Source organism: Jatropha curcas, chromosome 8, assembly GCF_041381405.1.
Source record: "Jatropha curcas cultivar XTBG-Jc1 chromosome 8, XTBG_Jcur_1.0, whole genome shotgun sequence".
Classification (NCBI taxonomy): Eukaryota; Viridiplantae; Streptophyta; class Magnoliopsida; order Malpighiales; family Euphorbiaceae; genus Jatropha; species Jatropha curcas.
The window spans coordinates 23,515,690-23,537,905 of record NC_143158.1 but is presented as its reverse complement, the minus strand read 5'-3'; the positions used below and the strand labels follow the sequence as shown (position 1 = coordinate 23,537,905).

General features: G+C 29.5%; 1 protein-coding gene, 1 long non-coding RNA gene and 1 pseudogene across 2 annotated transcripts; 1 reads left to right on the top strand and 2 right to left on the bottom strand.

Annotated features, from left to right (window-relative positions):
• Window positions 1-4,571: 4,571 nt before the first annotated feature.
• LOC110009085 (uncharacterized) lies at window positions 4,572-5,866 on the bottom strand. The gene is made up of 2 exons (XR_002283909.3): window positions 5,194-5,866; window positions 4,572-4,959 (listed from the first exon to the last, which is right to left on the bottom strand). It is a non-coding gene; the product is annotated as an uncharacterized LOC110009085 (long non-coding RNA).
• Window positions 5,867-6,855: 989 nt separating this feature from the next.
• Window positions 6,856-11,723, bottom strand: LOC149494373 (protein RESPONSE TO LOW SULFUR 4-like; annotated as a pseudogene).
• Window positions 11,724-13,022: 1,299 nt separating this feature from the next.
• On the top strand, window positions 13,023-13,915 carry LOC149494372 (uncharacterized). Its single transcript, XM_089724699.1, has 2 exons — window positions 13,023-13,470; window positions 13,797-13,915. The coding sequence occupies exons 1-2, from the start codon at window positions 13,038-13,040 to the stop codon at window positions 13,808-13,810; spliced, it is 447 nt and encodes a 148-aa protein (XP_089580825.1). The 5' UTR covers window positions 13,023-13,037; the 3' UTR covers window positions 13,811-13,915.
• The last annotated feature ends 8,301 nt before the right edge of the window (window positions 13,916-22,216 follow it).

Genomic DNA, 22,216 nt, shown 5'->3' with positions numbered 1-22,216 from the left:
TTAAAGTTATTTCAAAATAGCAGAGTCTCGTTCGTATAATATATTATAAAACTAAAAGATTGAGATGGGAAATATTTATAGAATAATAGTATGGAAAGAAAATTGAAAGAAGACAACAAAGAATATTTCACAAGAATTCCACTTTCATTTCTATTCAAGTATATCTCTTTATACAAAGCACCTCTATTGATAGGCTCTCGATCATAAATATACTTTTATAGTTACAAAAATATAAATAGGATAATTAATATTCATAACTATAGAACTTAAGTATGTTGGAAGTTGCAAAATTTATGATATTAAATTGTATATTAAATTTTATTCCAAAGGATATAACTTATGAAGAAGATAAATAATTTCTTTAATAAACTTAGTGGACATCCATTATATAATATAGTATTTATAATTGTTCATATATTTTTGGGAGTTATAAAATTGAATTGGGGGTTATGGATATCTACATAAATATATTATTTATAACACTCCTCTTGGATGTCCATTAATAATATGCCTCATTAAGACCTTACTAGCAAAAACTATGTGGGAGAAAATCCAATGAAAGAAAATGAGTATACAATATTTATAAGGAATATATTCTAAGTTATCTCATTAAAAACCTTATCAGCAAAATCCAATGGGACAAATTCTTGATTAAGAAAAAAGGAAAAAAGAGTACAACGTGTCTTTTTCGAACTTATGCATTTGAATTTTGTGGATTCATTCTTCAAAAGTTTGTAATAAGATGTTCTTAATAAGCAAATCAGTAAAATTTTGGCTTGAGTGAATTTTTTGAGCACCAATATTCCCATTTTTTTTTGTAGATTGTGTGTGAAGACTTTGGTGAAACATGTGTTGTCTTGTCTCTTTTAGCATACCCTTTCTCAATTGATGTATGCTTGTAGCATTATCTTTGTACAATATGATAGGAAATTTTATTCCAGATAAATAGATAATATGTACTTCTCAAATTTTGATTATGTACTTCTCAAATTTTGATTAGTGTAACTTCCTCTGCATATAAGAAATGGTCTTTACGGGATCTATCATTATGTGGATCAAATAAAAAACTTGCATTTTTATTGTCAATCAATTATAAATTTAACATATTATTATAATATAAATCTAAATCGATGATGTCATGGAGATATTAAAATATGTATAGCCCCAATAATTTCTTCATTGAAGAAGAACCATATCTTACCAATAAAATGTTATATTGATTTTATCAAGAGTACCGTGGAAATTATTGGTTGCTTTAGGGTTTCTCTCCTCTTCTTTTCTCTCTGGTTTAACTAACCTTAGTTTTTGTTTGGAGCTGTCACTATTAATCAGAGGTAGCCTCCTCCTTTTCTTTTTTCTTTTTATTCCTAATCTTTTATTTGATATTAATAAATTCAGATTTATTTGCTTCTAATAGATCCGTTTTTCTTTGTTTTTTTTTTTTTTTTTTTTTATCATTGTTGCTTTGTCTCCATATTTTGAGTTCTTTTGTCCCTTCTTATGTGAGAGTTTAGTTCATTCTTTGTGAAGGTTTGTTATCAAAATGTATGATATTTGATTTTATTTGGTTAGAAAATTTAGATCTTATTTTACTGATTTGTATCTTCGATCAATGGAGCCTGATATTGCGGCATATTCCTCTATTGATCTGTGTACATCATATGCAACAAGCTTTTAGAAAAACAATCCAAGTATAGAAGATTCAGAGAAGTTATTTTGTCGTCCAAATCAATTAAAAGACCAGTTGCTACTATGATGATTTATATCGGTCAAAGTTATCTTCAAGCGGAAAAATCCAATATTGTTTCTTTTAATTTTAGTTTTTGATTATTCAAAAGAATATAGATAATTATTTTGTTATTAAAGGATCATCTAACTTTCTATTAATTATAATAGTAAGTTCTATATCTGGTTTAATTGAGTATTTGTAATATTTAATTTTATTATTAATAAATTATATTTTCAAAAAAAAAATGTTCTATCAAGTCAAATATGGCCAGCAAGATAAATTTGTCAACATTATTCAATAAATTATGGTACTTCACGGCAAAAAATTCTTCATCATTTGCCTAAGGTCAAAAGATGATTTTTTTATCTTATTAAGTGACCTCATAACTATTTATGTACTATGTCTATTATATCCCTATAATTCATTATAATATCTTGAATTATATATATATATATATATATATATATATATATATATATATATATATATCTATATATATATATAGAGAGAGAGAGAGAGAGATTATTAGATAAAAGTTCCATTATCAAGTGCTCGATCTTTTGATCGAGATAAAACTTTATTACCTAATATTTTTTATCTCAAATTCTTTCTTTAAAGAAGCTATAATTTTTTAAATATTCTTCAAGAGTTCTAATAATATTTAAATTAATAATAACAAATTCAAATCTAAATCTCCTAAAAATGCAAAAACATTTATAATAACTTTCAAATATCTTAAAGATCTCTCGTTAACAGCTATCGATTTGATCATTGATGAAAGGAACAGACACTTAAACAAGTTCAATTATGGCACGTATCATATTGAATTGGGATCCCCTATGATTCAAAGAAAATATGGTGTTTTACGTGGTATGAGCAAAAGCAGGTTGCTTCTTTCTTTTTCTTTTTTTTTTTTTTTAAACCATCGATATCCGGACTCCATTATCAGCGATCGTCTAATCTGGTTCGGGGTTTAGTCACAGTTAAGATTCATTATCATTCCCTGCAGATGCGTTTAATGAGGATCAAATCCAAGAGCTCTTCCCTGCACGTCAATGTAGCAGGTTGCTTCTTTACTTTGCTCAAACTTTCATATTTTCACTTTTTTTTTTATATTTATAACAACCTTATCTTTTTTTTTTTTTAGTTTAATTATGCAAAAGATTCATAAGCTTTTTTCAAGGATTTGGTACATTAAATATTTTTCAATTCTTTAGCTTGATTTGATAATGGTTGGAATCTTATTTCTCTTTCGACCAGCTTTACTAATTTATGGAAATGGTTTATAAGAAAGATTTGTAAAAATAGAGAAATTTCCATCATCGATGCAAATCTCTAAGTAATAAATAGAAATTTCACCTTAATATCTAAATTATTTATAGAGAGAAGTAATAACTAGGGATAGAAGTGGGCGGATACTCACAAAATTTGTACTATTACATACAAATCCGATTAAATATTTCAATACTCGTATTCATTTTAAACCCATTTAAAATTCCTTTTTAAATATTCATACCACCACCTATGTAAAATTTTAAGATAAACAGAAAAGCCCGTTTTAGAAAGAGTTTTCCAAAATCTAAATCTATGGCAGATCACATTCAGTGAATCAGAAATTGTGTATAGAGACTTAAGTAACACAACAATTTCCACACACATTATATTGCATGCTTGTGCTACGTATATATCACGACCCGTTTCCAAGGGCCAGATCGGCAATAGGATCTGAGTGGGCTTAAGGCCTTATAAGCCTGTAGTAAGTCTATATTAGTTAAACTCATATTCTAATCATAGTCATGGCTTCAGGCCCATTAATTATATTCCATAGACATATCAAAATACAATTCACATAATTAATATATGTACCCATATTATTCAATTACAACCCATTTGAAATACAATTGTGAAACTCTATAATTTTCAGTCCTTTACATTTACGTGCTTAATACTATTAATAAACTTCTTATATATTGTACATGCTAATTTAATCTCATTATAATTCTTTAACTAAACAATTTTCCGTAAACATTAATTAATAAAAATAAAGATAAAATTTTTGGAATCAGTGTAGGAGGTTGTTCTAAAGTGCCTAGACCTTATCCTATGAACATGAACCTAAAATTCCAGAGCAGTTCCTTTTTAGATCATGAGTTCGTATAGTTGGATGTGCCCCAAACCTTAGTCTAATGAACATATACTTTTAAATTATAAATTATTGACTATTTGACATTTTTATAATCTGAAGTGATACTTGGAATTTGATTTTTAAGTTAAATTTATAAGCATTTATAAATTTTAATGATCAATATTACTGTAATAGTGTTTGGGACAAATTCTTTTGGATTTGACTCTTATAATATACCTACTGCTTTAAACGATAAATAGGGAAACTTTAAACTTTGTAAATCAACTTTTAATTTTTTGCGATATAACCTATTTGATTTAGAAACATGTGAGATTAATTTTATAAAATTTTAGAAAAAGGTTTTGATGTTCGAAGCAATTATTATTTCTCGACATTTTGAAATGATTGGTAATAAAAAAAAAGGATTTTTAAAATATTAAAAAATAGCTTTGAGCAATTTAAAAGTAATGTGCTTACCTATATATATATATATATATATATATCACGATCACATTTGTTTCAATTAAAAAGTTTTAAGTTTTTACTGACAATTGCTTTCTTGAATACATATTAAATTGTAATAAATTTGAAATAGAGGAATAATGGGCTTAAGACCTCCTAATCATGTAGTAAGCCTATATTAGTTAAATTCATATTTTAATTATAGTTATGACTTCAGGCTCATTAACTATATTCCATATACGTATCAAAATACAATTCACATAATAAATATATGTACCCATATTATTCAATTACAATCTATTTAAAATACAATTGCGGAACCCCATAATTTACCGTCCATTACATTTACGTGCTTAATACAACTATTAACAGACTTCTATATACGTTATAAATGTTAATTTAACCTCATTATAATTCTTTAATTAAACAGTCTTCCGTAAACATCAATTAATGAAAATAAAAAAAATAAAAAAAATAATTAATCTAATTATCTAAAGATACGTCGATAAAAATTCAGCAACATCTCCCCTGTAATTGAACAATCTGCCTGTTTCCAATTCAAGGAAGTTCAGCATATAATCGCAGCCTATCCGTCTGGCAAATCAATCAATTAAGCCCTTCCTCCTTCCATTATCAACACAATCTAGAACCAACCATTTCAAGTCATCAATTTTGATTATATTATTTCTCCTGCTTAATAAGTTTCTCGACAGTTTTTTTTTCAGTAATAGAATACAACATAACGAGTACTTCATCTATGTAATAATAAATTATACTCATTTAAATCCCAACTAAAATAAAGTTTAACTAGAATAACTTGAATTAACTAGTTCTAATTGAATTTCTTAGGAGAAAATTCAAAGGACTTAGGGCTTACCGATTAAAAATTAGATCGAAGATTTGCGATCACCACGGAAAAGGAAAAATTATGTCTCTTGGGTCCTCGCCGGAGCGTCACAGGCCGGTCACCAGACCGCACGGTGGCCGTAAAACCGAACCTTCACCCAAATTTACAAACAATACATCATTTTATTCGTTTCGACAAGAGGATTACTAATATGTGATCAAATCAAGGTGGTGTGAACCATTTGACCGGAAATTGACCGGAAAGGTTCGGCGGTGCCCATTTTGGGTGTTCCAATTCCAGCTATAACAGTCGGCGGGAAGGCCATCAAATGAAAGAGGAAGAAGAGAGGAGTTGTTTGGTACTGAACTCACGCCCTGGGCTTTCCCGAAACGGCGTGAATCGCCGAAAAAATGAGCCGCTATGGTACCAAACTCTTCTTCTTCTTTTTTAAGCGATTTCTCTTGATCCATGCGACTAATGCGTGAACCGAGGTTTGATCGTGCTTCCTTGCATCGAGTAGATAATTTTAGAGCCCTCACTCGCCTGAAACAATGGCCGTTTGGCCGGAAAACGGGAAGGAGAGGGAGAGGGGGGCTGTCGGTGATGGGGGAGAGAAGGAGGAAGTGTTTTTTTTTTTTTGTTGATTTTTCTCTCTCCTTGATTTTCTTTAACTGGTTTGGTTCATTCCAAAGGTTCGGTTCAATTATAAAAAGCTTCTAGGTTTATTGGTTTGATTTATTACTTTATTTTTATTTATTTATTTTAATTGGTTTAATTAGATTCTAGAACATTTTCTCAATTTATTCAACAATAATTATATTATAATATAATACAGTAATTATTTAAAATTTAGGGTAATCAATGTCAGTAGTATATATATATATATATATATATATATATATATATATATATATATATATATATATATATATATATATATAATAATTAATTTAATATTTAACGTCTAATAGTAATCTTTGAGAAATTTAGAAAATTTTCGATTAGGTATTGCGATAATATGCTTTAGGCTTGGTCCCAATTTGCAAATTTGAACTCGGATTAAAATTATTTAGTATTTATAGTCCATGTAATCGAAAATCTAAAATTTTAAATTTATTAAAATTCAAAAATTTTAAAAATAAAATTATAGAATGTTTCAGTACATAATTAAATATTTTATTTTATAAATTTTAATTATGAAATTGAATTAATTATTTATTTTAGATGATTAAAATAATTAATGACAATCAATAGTTATTTCATTCTTCCAAGTTGAGTTTTATGAGAATTAATTAAAAATAATATTTATATGACAATAACTATAAGAAAAAGAAATGTCAAATTTAATAGTAACCTTTTTTTTTTTTGTTATTTCTTGTTTCAATTAAACTTGTTTAAAGGTTTTTATCATAGCTTGAACCTATGAACCTATCATAGCTTGAAACAATTTATGACATATAGGTTCAAACAATTTGTTCACTCAACCTTGTTTTATCTCTCTCCTCCTTATGCCTTACCATGGACACTCAACACTGTATCACTCTCCACCCTTCTTTATCTCAAGCTGTCTCGGATCTTACTCACAACAACATGTAATTCAAATTTTATTTCAATAATGATCTTTTTTTTGCAAAATCAAAAACTTAGACAGGAGGGAGTAGCATTCTACCATAATATTTCCAAAAGAAGAAATATTTCACAGTTTCTCTGACAAATTTCATTAATTGAACTGAATAATTCCCTTAAAAGTATTTCTTAGGCAAAATCCTATTTTCCAGAATTTAAATGTTTTAAGCATTTAAACCCAATTGCCAAAAGGAGAAAAAAGGGTCACACGAACAAAATCTATCTTTCCCATTCCAATTTCAAACACAGATTGAGAAATCAAATCTCAGATATTTGAGATAAAAATAAACTCTTTTAAGAATAAATAAGAAGAATCCAAGAGATTTAAACTGCTAATTTGTTGATTATGGAGGAGATGGTGAGCCTGAGAGAGTCGATCCACGAGAGAAAGGATTCGCACGTTATCTGCACACACTTGATTAACAGACTCAACTTCTATCTCACCCAACTGAGTGCAAAGTCGCTCCTCCACCACTTAGAGTCTCTGCCATGCCTCCTGCAACTCTTCTCTCATATGCTCTTCCCATTGCTTGCTTTCCTTGAGCGCTCTTTCTAGCTCTTCGTTTCTTCCTTTAGTTTGCTTTGCTTGAGCGCTCTTTCTAGCTCTTCGTTTCTTTTATTTAGGATAAACTGCTCCTTCTCTTCTACCTTGACTATGGCCATTGCTTGCTGTTGCTTTTTTTTTACGAAGCTTTGTTTATTTATTTATTAATTCCAAAAAATGGGGATGCTTCTAAAGGAAGAGAGTGATACACTGTGTTATGTGTGCATGGTAAGACTTGAGGAGGAAAGAAATAAAATAAAGTTGGGTGAGCAAGGCCGACATGGTAAAATTTTTTATTTTAAATTAATTTAATAACGTCCATGTCTGCTTTCAATTTAATGTTCAATGGAAAATTAGACGGAGTCCTTTTTGTGTAACACTAATTAAAGTTTATTTATTTTTGCATAACAAATTGAATTTTAGAGTTATAATCCAGAAATCACCAGTAAAATTAGGCCGTTATTTGTACTATTTCTCTTACGTGTCATTGTCTCATTTGATTTAAAATGGTTTACTTTTCAGAAGATATACTTTCAAAAAGTACCCTTTGGGAAAAGTTAAAAATATGATTCACAAGTGTTTAATATGCAAATCAGCTTTTCTAAAAATGAGTTGTGCTCAGATTAAAAATGACAATATAATAAAAACAGTCAATAATTATTTGTAGAAAAATATTTACGAGATCTTTGACAATAAAAAAAAAAATTTCATCGGTGTTTGATGAGTAATCGTAATTACCGCTCAAATTTTAAAATTTATTATATAATTTTTGTATGAAGTATCTACGATGGCATTTTCTGTGACGGAGTCAGGAGAGCCACCGCCCCCACTAAAATTGAGTGTAGAAGATTGTTAAATGTCCTTCCGAGGTTAATTGAGCTGCACTTTTGTAGTTTTACTGTTCTTGATTAGTTTTCAGATCGAGCTGCGCTGTAGTTATTTTAGACATGAGTTCGAGTTACGCTTTTGTTGTTTTCTTGTTTTTGGTTAGTTTTTAAAGAAGCCCCGCCTTTAGTTATCTCATACTCTAAAGCAATAATTTCTGAGTGAGTTATTGCTTAGGTGGCAAAAATATAACAATTTTATTAGTTCCGGTATGCCATGTCATATGTCCGACACATTCTCCATGTATAGTCCTTTTAATGTTACAAAGTGCTAAGTTTAAATAGTTTTAAGAAACAAAAGAAAGACACAGAACAAGGGATTACCATCTCAAGTGAGGAACACTAGGTGAAATTAAGCGAGAGGAATGACGTGTATTAAGTTAAAATATCATTGAATGTGAGACCCACTAAAAATAGTATTTTGTAATTGAGGATATGAATTGGATAAAATTAACATAAAAGTTAAAATTAAATTGAAATTGCAAAAGGCAGTGAAGTTAAGGTATATACTAGGCCTATTAAAACAAGAACACAGATATTCGATTGGTACAATTACATATTTATCAAATTTACATTAATTAACTTACTGATCGAGTATTTTATCATCAATTACGTGAAATTATTAAAGAATTTTACTATAACCTCAGTTTTACTTGGCAAATAAATCAGTTTTCACTTATTTTAGCGACCCCTACTATTTCAAATATCAATTTTAATTAAACTCATAAATACTTTTTTTTGCCCTACCACAATTTCTTTTTCACGAAACAAGATAAACAATTTAATAAGCAGCTAAGACGACAGCAACAACAAATAACAAAGAACCTTAAAACTAATATCAGTAATGCCAAGCATTAATAGCAGAATTAATATTGTCTTTGGCTTTTAGGATTTTTTTTTTTTTTAAGTATCAAAAAGTGATCACAAATCAAAAAGAAAAGATGGACTATCTTTTTAGCACGGAGAGAGTATAATAAACAATGATGAGCTGGTGGAACCATGGGTCTCTTGCTTGGTAATATAAGTTGAAACAAATCTTGAGTGATATTTCAGTCAACCAAAAGCTTTTGTGTTTTGAAGGTTAAGTTCGTGTCTCCATATTTGCATTCTAAACCTTTACTCTACATTTTTATTCATATATTCTTTTTAATTTTTATATTAAGAGTCCATAAATGTGTGTTCACACATTTATTAGATTTTTATATTATATATTAATGTAATTCTTAAATATAATTAATTTTTATAGAATTCCTAATAAACAAAATTATAAATCTAACGATTATAAATAAATAGCCTAAAAGTTTATTGTAGAATATATATATATATGCAAACTCAAAAAGTAATTATTTTAAAATTAATTAATTAAATTATACTAAGATAAATTTTTATTTATAGTACATTTGTTTTATATAACATTTCCATAACTGTATATAATTATATTCTCAAGACATTTATTGGAGTTTTGTATTATATATTGATAGAATTCTTAATGCAATAACTTTTAATAATATTCTTGTAGAATTCATAATAAACAAATTATATACCCAATATTATAAATAAATAGTCTAAATTTTTATTATAAAGTATATTTCAATTTTATATCCAAACTCAAAAAGTAATTATTTTAAAATAATTAATTAAATTACATCAAAATGTATTTATATTGCAGAACGTTATTCCTTTCTCTCAAATTATTCTCCAATAATTATATAATCAACGAAAACTAAAAGCCGGTTTGTTATTGTTTTGCTTTTTAGTTTTCTTTTTATTTTTATTGAAAAAAGCAAAACTTGTTTGTTTAAAAAGCATTTAATTTTTTAACTCCTATCAAAAATAGAAAACACGTTTTAGAACACCACAAATTGTGGTTGTGGTTTACGTAACTAACAATTGTTTGGCCATCCACTCATCTTTCTCACGCTCATATCAAATTGGTGATAAGCTGTCGTATCAAAACTTTATCTTTAATATATTATTTTTATTTCTATTCTTTAATATATTATTTTTATTTCTATTAGGAGCTAGTTTTTTAATCTGAAAAGGTAATATTTATTAATAATATTTCTAAATAAAAATACATTTGTAATCCAATATATTCATTTTTATTATAATACTCCTAAATAAGAATTTTTAAAAATGAAATTAACTCTTATCCAAGTTATATTATGAAAAATATAACACCTAAAATATAAAATTAAAGAGTCGCGATGGATTGAACTAACATAATAGAGTGAGAATTTAGGCACGAGAACTATATGATCTATAGAATACTAGACGTCTTTTATTAATTACTAACAGACATCATTTTTAGGTAAAAACATTTCATATTGTTTCCTACTAATGTACTTCGTGCATGTTAAGTTATTTGTCATGTAGAAACATGTGATCAACATGATACTCGGGAAAAATTAAATTCTTTCTGAGTAATTGGTTTTGTTTCGTGGGTTAGAGCCGAGAACTAGCGATAAAAATAACATTACAAATGACTAACATACATATGTAAATTCTAAAACTCAGTTTTATCGTTTACTATTTCTCCTCTCTTCTTTCTCATCAATTTAATTTCTTGTTTTTAATTTGAGTTTGTAAAATGACTAACTGGCCTAAAGTTGGAATACCAGAGAAAATTTTTTTCTGCGCAATGTGTGCTGGAGGCGTTAGCAAGGGTAGCTATTTTTTCTATTGTACTAGAATTTTTAATGACGGTAAAAAAGATCTTCGGGACTGGTATTTTTCTATTATTGCAGCTAATGCTATACTATTATAGCTACAATACTATTAATTGCTGCATTTACTGCATCATTCTTAAATGAAAATATGAAATAATTAATGAATTTTATAAATTTTTATTTATATAAAAATTATTCAAAATTATATAATTAATAATAAGATTGAAAATTATATAATTAATTATTCAAAAATTATAAATTTTCATAAGAAAATATGGAATAATTTTTATTTTATAAATTATTCATATTATTTTTATTTATATAATTAATGAATAAGTTAGGAGTTAGGACTAATAATTATTCAAAATATAAAAACTATAACAATAAGATTGCGACTAATAATGTCACAGATTAATAATACTTAGTATTTATTAGGAATTTCCATATTAAAAGTCAAATTACTTATTGGAAAAACTCATTTATAATAATTATTGATTTAATTTTGTGTTTCTTTACTTCCATCCATTTAAATAAATAAAATTTTCAAAAGAGTAATTGAAATATTTATATATAAATAAAAAAGTTATATAATTCATTAATTATTCCATATTTTCATATGAAAATTTATAACTCGTGCCACTTCTTTAAGAATGATGTAATAAATGCAACAATTAACAGTAAACCATTAGCTACATTAATTAAAACATACAAGCCCAAATATTCATCTAAATGGTCTGTACAAAATTTAATGGAATAGAAACAAAAGCTATCCCCAACATACATTACACAGAAAAAAATTTTCTTTAGTACCCCAACTTTAAGCCCAAGGTTAGTCATTTTACAAACTTAAAAACAAGAAATTTAATTAGTGAGAAAGAAAAGAGGAGAAATGGTAAGTGATACAACTGAGTTTTAGAACTTAGTATATATGTTAGTCATTTATTAATGTTATTTTTATCACCAGTTCTTGACTTCAACCCACGAAACAAAACAAATCACTCATAAAGAAATTAGTTTTCCAAATATCATGTTCATTACATGTTTCTATATAACAAATAACTTAACATGCAAGAAGTTGTTAGCATTGATAATTGGTAATTACTGAACATTAATTTCCACAGTTGTATTCACCTTACGATAGCATCACCAGCAGAGGATTTTTTGCTTCATTATCACTATTAACTCTTTGGATTACTGTTACGAGATTACTGTCATATTTGTTCATAGCCACAACAGATACTTCGCATCAGTTGCTCATAATTTGTTACAAAGAGCCTATAAATTTGTTGTAATATTGTACAAGGATATACAATTTCTTACTGAAAATTATTCATTACTTTCCCATTTACTTCCCTTTTCATGGTATCAGAGCCTGGTTATCGAATCTGATAAATTACTTTGCCTTTTCTTAAAACCCCAATTCACAGATTTCTCTATAACCTAAACCTTACTACCATCATGGATCCTCCCAATCAAACAAACCCTACCGCAGTGAGTGACTCTGTGAATGACGCAATGTTCTTGAGCAACTCTGATTCGCCGGGAACTGTTCTCGTGAATGCGTCTTTAACTGGTCCTAATTATTTGTCCTGGAGCAGATCGATGTTGATCGCTCTTAAGGCCAAAGACAAGCTGGGTTTTATCAATGGCAAATACCCAAAACCTGCCCTTGATTCTCCTATCTTTGACAAATGGACAAAGGTAGATAATATGGTGATTTCTTGGATGCTTAATTCCATCTCCAAGGAATTGGCTGATGCCTTTTTATATACTGCATCTTCAAAGGATCTCTCGGAAGATTTGGCTGAAAGGTTTGGGGAAAGCAACGGTCCACTACTTCTTCAAATCAAAAAGGAAATAGTGAGCTTTACTCAAGGTAATTCTGCTGTTTCTGTTTATTACACTAAATTAAAGAAAATGTGGGATGAGCTTGCTTGTTTAAAGAAGTATCCTGTTTGCAAGTGTGGTGGTTGTTCATGTGAAGTTGCTAAAGAAATAGCAGATTTGGATAATGAAGAAAAACTTATTCAATTTCTCATGGGTTTGAATGAGTGTTTTGAAAATGTAATCAACCAAATTTTATTAATGGAACCTTTTCCTAGTGTTAGTAAGGCTTACTCTATGGTCCTACGTGTGGAAAAAAAGAGGGAAATGCACTTTGTTACCATAGATTCCAGTGAAACACCTACTGCTTTGTTAGTGCAGCACCAAGGTTCTAAGAATCTTGTAGGCAAGAGTCTCTACCAAAAAAATGATAAGCAGAAGAAAGCCGATCGGTATTGCACGAATTGCAAAGAAACTGGACATATTAAGGATGCATGCTTCAAATTGCATGGGTATCCAGATTGGTTTTTGGAACTTAAACAGAAGAAGGGTCAGTCACGGGCTTATCATGCTGCACTTGACACGCCAATTGACCATCCAGAGGCAACACCGCTTCATGGGAGTGGCGAGATGAATGAAAACCTATCTAGCTTAATACAACAGGAGTGTTTGAAGGCAATGAAAGCCCATGGTATAGTACCACAGCAAACTGAACAACCAAGTGTTAATTATGCCAACTCAGGTGTGGGATCTTTCACAGGTATGTCTCATACAAACTTGACTGTTAATTCTACAAACAGAAGTAAAGGCATATGGATTATTGACACCGGAGCTACAGATCATGTTACTTGCGACAAGAGTTTATTTGATACAATTTATAAACTTCCTAGGCCACGACTTGTGAGGATGCCTGATGGCAGCTATAAACCAGTAACACATATCGGGAACATTACGCTCCATGATAGAGTTATCCTTTATAATACACTTTATGTCCCCGCCTTTGATTGTAACCTACTCTCCGTTACTGCTTTATCTCGTACCTGCCATGTTGCCGTAATCAATCTACCTGATTGTTCTATTTTGCAGGATTTGCGGAGTAAGGAGATTCTAGCCATTGGGGATATGCATTCTGGTTTATACCACCTGTCTACAAGCTCTTTTCACCTCAATAAAGCCACTAGTTCAATAAATTCTGTATGTTCTAATCATTCTTCACATCTGTCCTTGTTATGGCATTCTAGGCTAGGACATATACCCTTACAAAGAATGAAACATACTGATGTAATAAGTTCTTCTGAAATGAAAGAGTTTTTTTGTCCAGTGTGTCCTTTATCAAAGCAACACAGACTTCCATTTCCAAAGTCCACTTCTCAAAATTACAAATTGTTTGATTTGGTTCATGTTGATCTTTGGGGCCCTTATGCCATTGAGTCTATTACAAATGCTAAATACATGCTCACAATAGTTGAAGAAACCAGTAAATACACTTGGACGTATATGTTGAAACTTAAAACTGATGTACCTAGCATCCTACAACACTTTCTTGCTTATATACAAACCCAATTTCAGCATAATATTAAGGCAGTCTGAACCGATAATGGTTCAGAGTTTATTAACCAGATTTGTCAACAATTCTTCATTAAATTTGGAATCCATCATCAGAAAACATGTCCATATACACCTCAACAGAATGGCACTGTTGAAAGAAAACACCAAACTCTCTTGCAAACAGCTCGCTCTCTCATGCTTCAGTCCAACATGCCTAAATCCTTTTGGTCTGAAGCTTTACTTACTGCCACTCATTTAATAAATAGACTGCCTTCTGTTGTCACGGACTGGGTTTCGCCTTATCAATTACTTCACCAAACTCCACCAAATCTATCATATCTTAAGGTTTTTGGATGCCTCGCTTATGCAACAAATACTTCACCTCATAAAACCAAGTTCGATCACCGGTCTATACCTGCTGTTTTCATTGGTTATACATCACAACATAAGGCTTATAAGCTTTATAATTTAAATAATCACAAGATTTTTTATTCTAGAGATGTGGTCTTCTTTGAGTCTAAATTTCCTTATCACTCTTCCAATCCTCATACCATTACTCAGTTCGTTTTACCCACTTGCCTTGATGTTCCAGAATCAGCCACTGCATTTGATCACTCCCACACTACACCTGCTACTACTTCACCATCACATATGGCTGCTATACCTACTCCTACTATACTAGGTACTCCACCTGCAATAGACACTATTTCTACGCCTTCCATACCTGATGTTATCCAACCACCTTTGAGACGGAGCACTCGGCCTACGGCTCCACCGGCTTGGCTTAAAGATTTTGTTGCATATTCTTCCACTAATGGCTGTCTCTCTCCTCCACAAATCACTGCAGGTACTAATCTCTATACTTATTCTCCTTCTTTTTCATCCTTTTTTGCCAATATTACTAAGCTTGCTGAACCAGCAACCTATAGACAGGCTAGTAAAGATCCTAAATGGGTACAAGCAATGGAAGTTGAACTCAAAGCTCTCGAAGATAATAATACCTGGATCGTGACTTCTTTACCTCCTGGTAAGACGGCTATTGGCTCAAAATGGGTATATCGAATTAAATATTTCCCTGATGGTACCATTGACAGATTTAAAGCACGACTAGTGGGCAAGGGGTTTAATCAGCTGTTGGGTCTGGATTATACAGAGTCTTTTTCTCCTGTTGCAAAATTGGTAACTGTTCGGTTATTACTTGCCGTTGTCACTATTCAAGCCTGGCCTCTTCATCAAGTTGACATTAACAATGCATACTTGCATGGCTACATTGATGAAGATCTTTATATGCAACCACCTGCTGGCTACACCAAAGCAGCTCCAGGACAGGTTTGCAAATTGGTCAGGTCTCTTTACGGCTTGAAACAAGCCGGACGACAATGGCACAAAGAGTTCAAGAGTGCAGTAACTGCTTTTGGGTTTCAACAATCGGCTCATGATCATTGTTTATTTGTTAAAGGTTCTGGGGCTGATCTACTTGTGCTTTTAGTGTATGTTGACGATGTTCTTTTAACAGGTCCAAATGAAAATCTTATTATTGCAGCCAAACAACACTTGCACCATCACTTTACAATTAAAGATCTTGGTTATGCCAAGTTTTTCTTGGGACTGAAAATAGCCCGTTCTGCTGATGGGATGCATATCACACAACGGAAGTACATACTTGATTTAATCCAAGCTGTCGGTCTTCAAGATGCCAAGCCGGTTCCCACTCCTTTAATCCAAGGTGTTAAGTTGCAGCCAAATCAGGGTATTTTGTTAGTCAATTCCGATCAATATAGGAGTTTGGTGGGTAAACTACTATACTTGAGCCTGACCAGACCTGATATTACGTTTGCTGTTCAACAACTTAGTATTCATATGCAAAATCCTACTGATTGTCACTTAAAGGCCGCTTTGCATGTGATCAAGTATCTTAAAGGGTGTCCTAATACAGGTCTCTTTTATTCTGCTGCTAGTTCTCTTGTTTTAAAGGCATATTGTGATGCGGATTGGGCTGCCTGTCCACAGAGCCGTCGATCCCTTTCCGGCTATTGTATTTTCTTAGGTAATTCTATTATTTCGTGGAAGTCAAAGAAGCAGCCCACAGTAAGTCGTTCTTCTGCCGAAGCAGAATACCGCAGTATGGCTCTCACTGTTTGTGAATTGCAGTGGATTACTTATATTTTACATGATCTTAAACTTCATGTTCAGGTGCCTATTTCTCTATTTTGTGACAATCAAGCCGCCTTGCATATAGCAGCAAATCCTGTGTTCCATGAAAGAACGAAACACATTGATATCGATTGTCATATTGTGAGGTAACAATTAGATTCCGGTTTTTTGAAACCGGAACACGTCAGTGGTTCTGAGCAACTGGCTGATATTTTTACTAAATCACTTCCATCTCCTCAGTTTTCCAGACTTTTGTCCAAGATGGGATTGGTCGAACTTCCACCACTACCATCTTGAGGGGGGCGTGTTAGCATTGATAATTGGTAATTACTGAACAGTAATTACCACAGTTGTATTCACCTTACGATAGCATCACCAGCAGAGGATTTTTTGCTTCATTATCACTATTAACTCTTTGGATTACTGTTACGAGATTACTGTCATATTTGTTCATAGCCACAACAGATACTTCGCATCAGTTGCTCATAATTTGTTACAAAGAGCCTATAAATTTGTTGTAATATTGTACAAGGATATACAATTTCTTACTGAAAATTATTCATTACTTTCCCATTTACTTCCCTTTTCAGAAGTACATTAATAGAAAACAATATGAAATGTTTTTACCTAAAAATGATGTATGTTAGTAATTAATAAAAGATGTCTAGTATTCCATAGATCATAGAGTTCTCGTGCCTAAATTCTCACTCTATAATGTTAGTACAATCCATAGTAACTCTTTAATTTTACATTATATTTTAGGCATTATATTTTTCATAATATAACTTGGATAAGAGTTAATTTTATTTTGAAAAATTCTTATTTATGAGTATTATAATAAAAATGAATATATTGGATTACTAATGTATTTTTATTTAGAAATATTATCAATAAATTTTACCTTTACATATTAAAAAACTAGCTCCTAATAGAAATAAAAATAATATATTAAAGACAAAGTTTTGATACGGCTTATCACCAATCTACGAGCATGAGAAAGATGAGTGGATGGCCAAACAATTGTTAGTTATGTAAACCGCAACCACAATTTATAGTTTTCTAAAACATGTTTTCTATTTGTAAAACCATTTTGATAGAAGTTAAAAAAAATTAAACACTTTTCAAAAAACAAATTTTCGTTTATTTTCAATAAAAATAAATAGAAAACTAAAAAGCAAAACAATAATAAACCAGCTCTTAGTTTTCGTTGATTATATAATTATTGGAGAATAAATTAAATAATTTGAGAGAAGAATAAGGTTCCGCAATATAAATACATTTTGATGTAATTTAATTAATTATTTTATTGATTTTAAATTTTAAATAATTACTTTTTAAGTTTGGATATAAAATTAAAATATATTTTATAGTAAAAATTTAGACTATTTATTTATAATATTGGATATATAATTTGTTTATTATGAATTCTACAAAAAATTTTTAAAATTTATTGCATTAAGAATTCTATCGATATATAATACAAAAACTCCAATAAATGTCTTGAAAATATAATTATATACAATTATGGAAATGTTAATATAAAAATATAAAACAAATGTATTATAAATAAAAATTTATCTTGGTATAATTTAATTAATTATTATATTAATTTTAAACTTTAATATAATTACTTTTTGTATTTGCATATATAAAATCAATGTATATTCTACAACGAACTTTTAAGCTATTTATTTATAACGTTGGATTTATAATTTTATTTATTATGAATTTTATAAAAATTAATTATATTTAAGATTTATATTAATATATAATACAAAAATCTAATAAATGTGTGTGTATACACATTTATGGACTTTTAATACACACACACACACACACATATATATATATATATCTTCTTTTTACCTTTATGGGCTTTTTTAATGGGCTTACTGGATGAACATGCACCAATTGCTTTACTTGACGAAGTTTTTATTCTTTGGTCCGCACTAGTTGTCAAATGTTCGAACATTTCTTGGCAAATGAGTTTATACTCCTCAGGAGTTTTAGCAGCTGCTAACCGGGCCTGGCATTGGGCTTTTTGGATCCCAAATTGTGAGTTTTCAGGAATGGCCAATGTAGATGCATAGGTTAGAGCTGATCCATTTTAAAGCTGCATTTAAGGGTTTATAATTTATTATCAATCTGGGAACACCACGTTCTATTTCAGCATTTTTATTGACATAAAAAGCTGCACAAGACCATTGGCTTCTAGATGGCGAAATTAATTTTTTATCAAGTAAATCCTGGATTTCTTTTTACAGTGTTCAGTCAATTCAGGGTTCATCTGAATTGGTCTGGCTTTAGTTTTAATGGATTTTTCATCAAAATCTTTTTCATATGGTAAATCTACTATATGCTGTTTACGACTCCAAAAGGCATTTGGATGATCAGCACAAAGTCTATTTTCCATATCTTCCTTTAAAGTTTTGATTTTAGTTTGTATTTCTTCAATTTCTAATTGCTGTTTAATTCTATTTAAACATGCATTATTGGTTATATCTTTTATGTCTTCTTCTTTAGATTTTATTAAAGAATTAATTTCTAAAATTTTAATAGAATGAGCTTTTAGTAAATTTAATTGTTTCTTTTTAGGTTTTTCTGTGAATTCCAAATAAATTTTATGATGTCTTATTTTAAATTTAATACAATCTTCTTTAACTGAATATGGTGTGATTAGGTTTATAAAAGGAGTTCCTAAAATGACCATATAATTGATTTCAGGTGATAATAGAAGTACTGAGTTTATTTCTAGACCTTGATTTACTATTTGTGCATCTGTTTTACCTATAATTTCGAGTTTAGATTTATTTGCAGTTCTAAGTTTTTCATTAGTTTTAGACCAATATCTCTTAGGTATTAAATCTGATTTTATACAATTCAAATCTGCTCCTGTGTCAAACAGTGCAATTGCATCTAAAATAAAATCATTTATCCTAAGATTGATTTTTACTAAGTATTTCCTAGAAGTTATTTCTTGTAATAAATTGAGGAAATTACCATCTACGTCTTCATTTAATTGGTTTATGTCTTCTTTTATATCATTATCTTGTTCGTCTTCAGAAGAACTAGATACAAATTGGGATTCTAATAATTTTAGTAATTTATCATGCAATTGAAATCCCTTTTTTAATTCTTTAACTTCATTTTTTAGTGTTTTAATTTCTTTATATAAATCTTTATTTACATCTTCTACATCTATCTCTTTTCGTTTATTTTTATTTAAAATAGTTGTTAAATCATAAGTATTAGTTTGAATTTTAGGAGTTATATCTTCTTTTACTGGTTTATCTTCAAAACTTTTAATGAGTTGTTGAAGTAATTTAGCTTTAGTTTCTTGATCGTCCAATTTACTTACCACTTCTAAAAGTGTATACTGATCTTTAGTTAATACATTTAAAGATTTGTCAGATCAACTAGTTGTTGTTCCTAATTCATCAATTTCATTCTCACTTTCTATATATTCAGATTCTGAAGTGTCAGAATCAAGATATAGAGCATGAATTTTATTCAACACTTCATCATCTAAATTTAATTCATGTAATTTTTTATTAAATTTGCAAAATTTAGATGTATGTCCTTTTTTACCACAACTATAGCAAGTTAAATCTTTAAAAGAAGTTTTATTTGAAGGTTTAGAAGATTGTTTGCGTTTATATTTTCTATAAGGTTTTAACTTTTCTTTTTGGTAATATTTTTCTTTACTGGGTGTAGACCTATAATGCTTTCTATAATGTTTATTATATTTATGTGTATAATGTTTTTTAGGTTTATGTATCCTAGAACACTGGCCATCACATCTTTGAGAAGATGTTATGCCATAATCAAATTGTTTACAAAATGAGCCTAATTCTTTCTTAGTTTTAAGCATTTCATTTTTTATCGTTCTTTGCAATTTTAAATCATGACATATTTGTAATCCTTCTTTTTGTACCATGCTTATGAGTTGTCCATAAGTCAGTTTACTATAAGGAATTGGATTACCAAATTGTTGTTTAATAGAATTCCTAACTTTTTCACTTAAAAAATAAGGTAGTCCTGCCAAAAACTTTTCTTTCCAAAAAGCTTGACTGGAATCTTCCCTTAACATTAATCTAGTGAGAAAAGTAGTTTTATAATTTTGAAAATCACTTAAGTATTTACATTTTAAATTACTTAGTAACTCTGCATTTTTATCTTTTAAATGAGATGGATCGCCAATAAAATGTAATGAAATAGTGAGAATTAAAGATGACACAGCATCCTGAATTACTTCACCATTTTCATCGTATATAGGTTCTCCTTCATCATTTACTTGAATTGAATTTAAAATTTCCAAGTGTTGTTGGTCAGTTAGGTGATAATCCCACCAACCTTTTAATTGTCCTGTAAAGCCAGCAATTAAAATTTCTGCTATAGCTTTATCAGATATAATTGACTGAGTTTTATAAGCATTTGCAGCCATTGTCATTTGTTGCAATATGCTTAATATATTATATTCACTTAAACCATCTATGTTCCATTCATAAATAGTTGAAGCATTATATTTAAATTGATTTATAGCATTAGGTTTATCGATTATACCTAAATCTGGTGCTCTATTTACTATCTCTCTATGATGATTTATGGGGTTTAGTTCAAATTATTTTATATCTTCTGACTCTGATTCACTAATGTCAGAGGTAGAAGTTTCTTCTAAATTATTGATATTTCTTGATGCTTGAGGGGTATCAGGAGCTGCTTGTTGAGTAGTCGCTGAATGCACTTCAAGCCTACTTAACTGATCTTTTAACTTGTTTACAAATTCAGTTTGACTTGTTTTAGAAATTTGAAAAGGTTTAAACATGTGAGTTTTTACAGTTTCTTTTTCTTTTGTATTTTCTGTAATTAACGGTTTATCTCCTAATAAATGTTCTATCCGTTTTAATCGTGAATTCAAACAAATTAAACTGGCATTACTAAAGTTATTTTGTTCAATTAGTTTACTATTTACATCGTTTTCTCTAGTAACTTTATAGGGTGCACAGATAATTTCATTATCTTGATGTTTTAATTTACTAATTGTTTTAGGTGGAAAATCACTTTTTATTGTTTGATTATTTACAATGAATTCTAGTCTTTTATCTCTAGCTGTTATTGGATTTAATTCTTTATTAGATTCATGTTCTCTAACTAAGTCATACCAATCAAAGAATTTTATATCATTTTGTGTATTTAATTTATACTCTAAATATTCATATTTTAATTCTTCAAAAGTATAAGTTTTTAATATCTGTTTCATTTTTATTAAGTTTTTAATTTTAGAAACTTCTTTTATTAAATCTTTTTCAGTATCGTCTTTATTTAAAACATTTAATTCTCTATTGATATCACTAACATTTTCAGTTATAGCTGAAGTTGTTGGTGATTCAGGTGATGAATTTACTAAATTGGATTGTTGATTGACATAGTTATCTACAGGATTATAAACTGCCTGTGGAATATGAGAACTATAATCAACACCTTTCATTTTATTAGGAATGTCCGAGGTAGAGTACCTAGGTTTTACTAAAGTTTGAATTATTGGTTTATGCTCAGGTTCTTTATATTTAGCATAAATCATAGAAGGTATGGAGGAACTGGGTTTATCATTTTCATCTGTAGTAACAGAGGAAAATGACCCTGTATACCTCATACTTTGACTTCTATTAAATTTTAATGTTACTTTACCATCTTCAAATTGTTCAATTTTTTGTAAATTGATATTTGGTTTTAATGGTTCTAGTACTGGAGGAGGTACAACTCCTTCCAAAATCCATTCATCCGGAAGTGTGATGTCTTTCCAT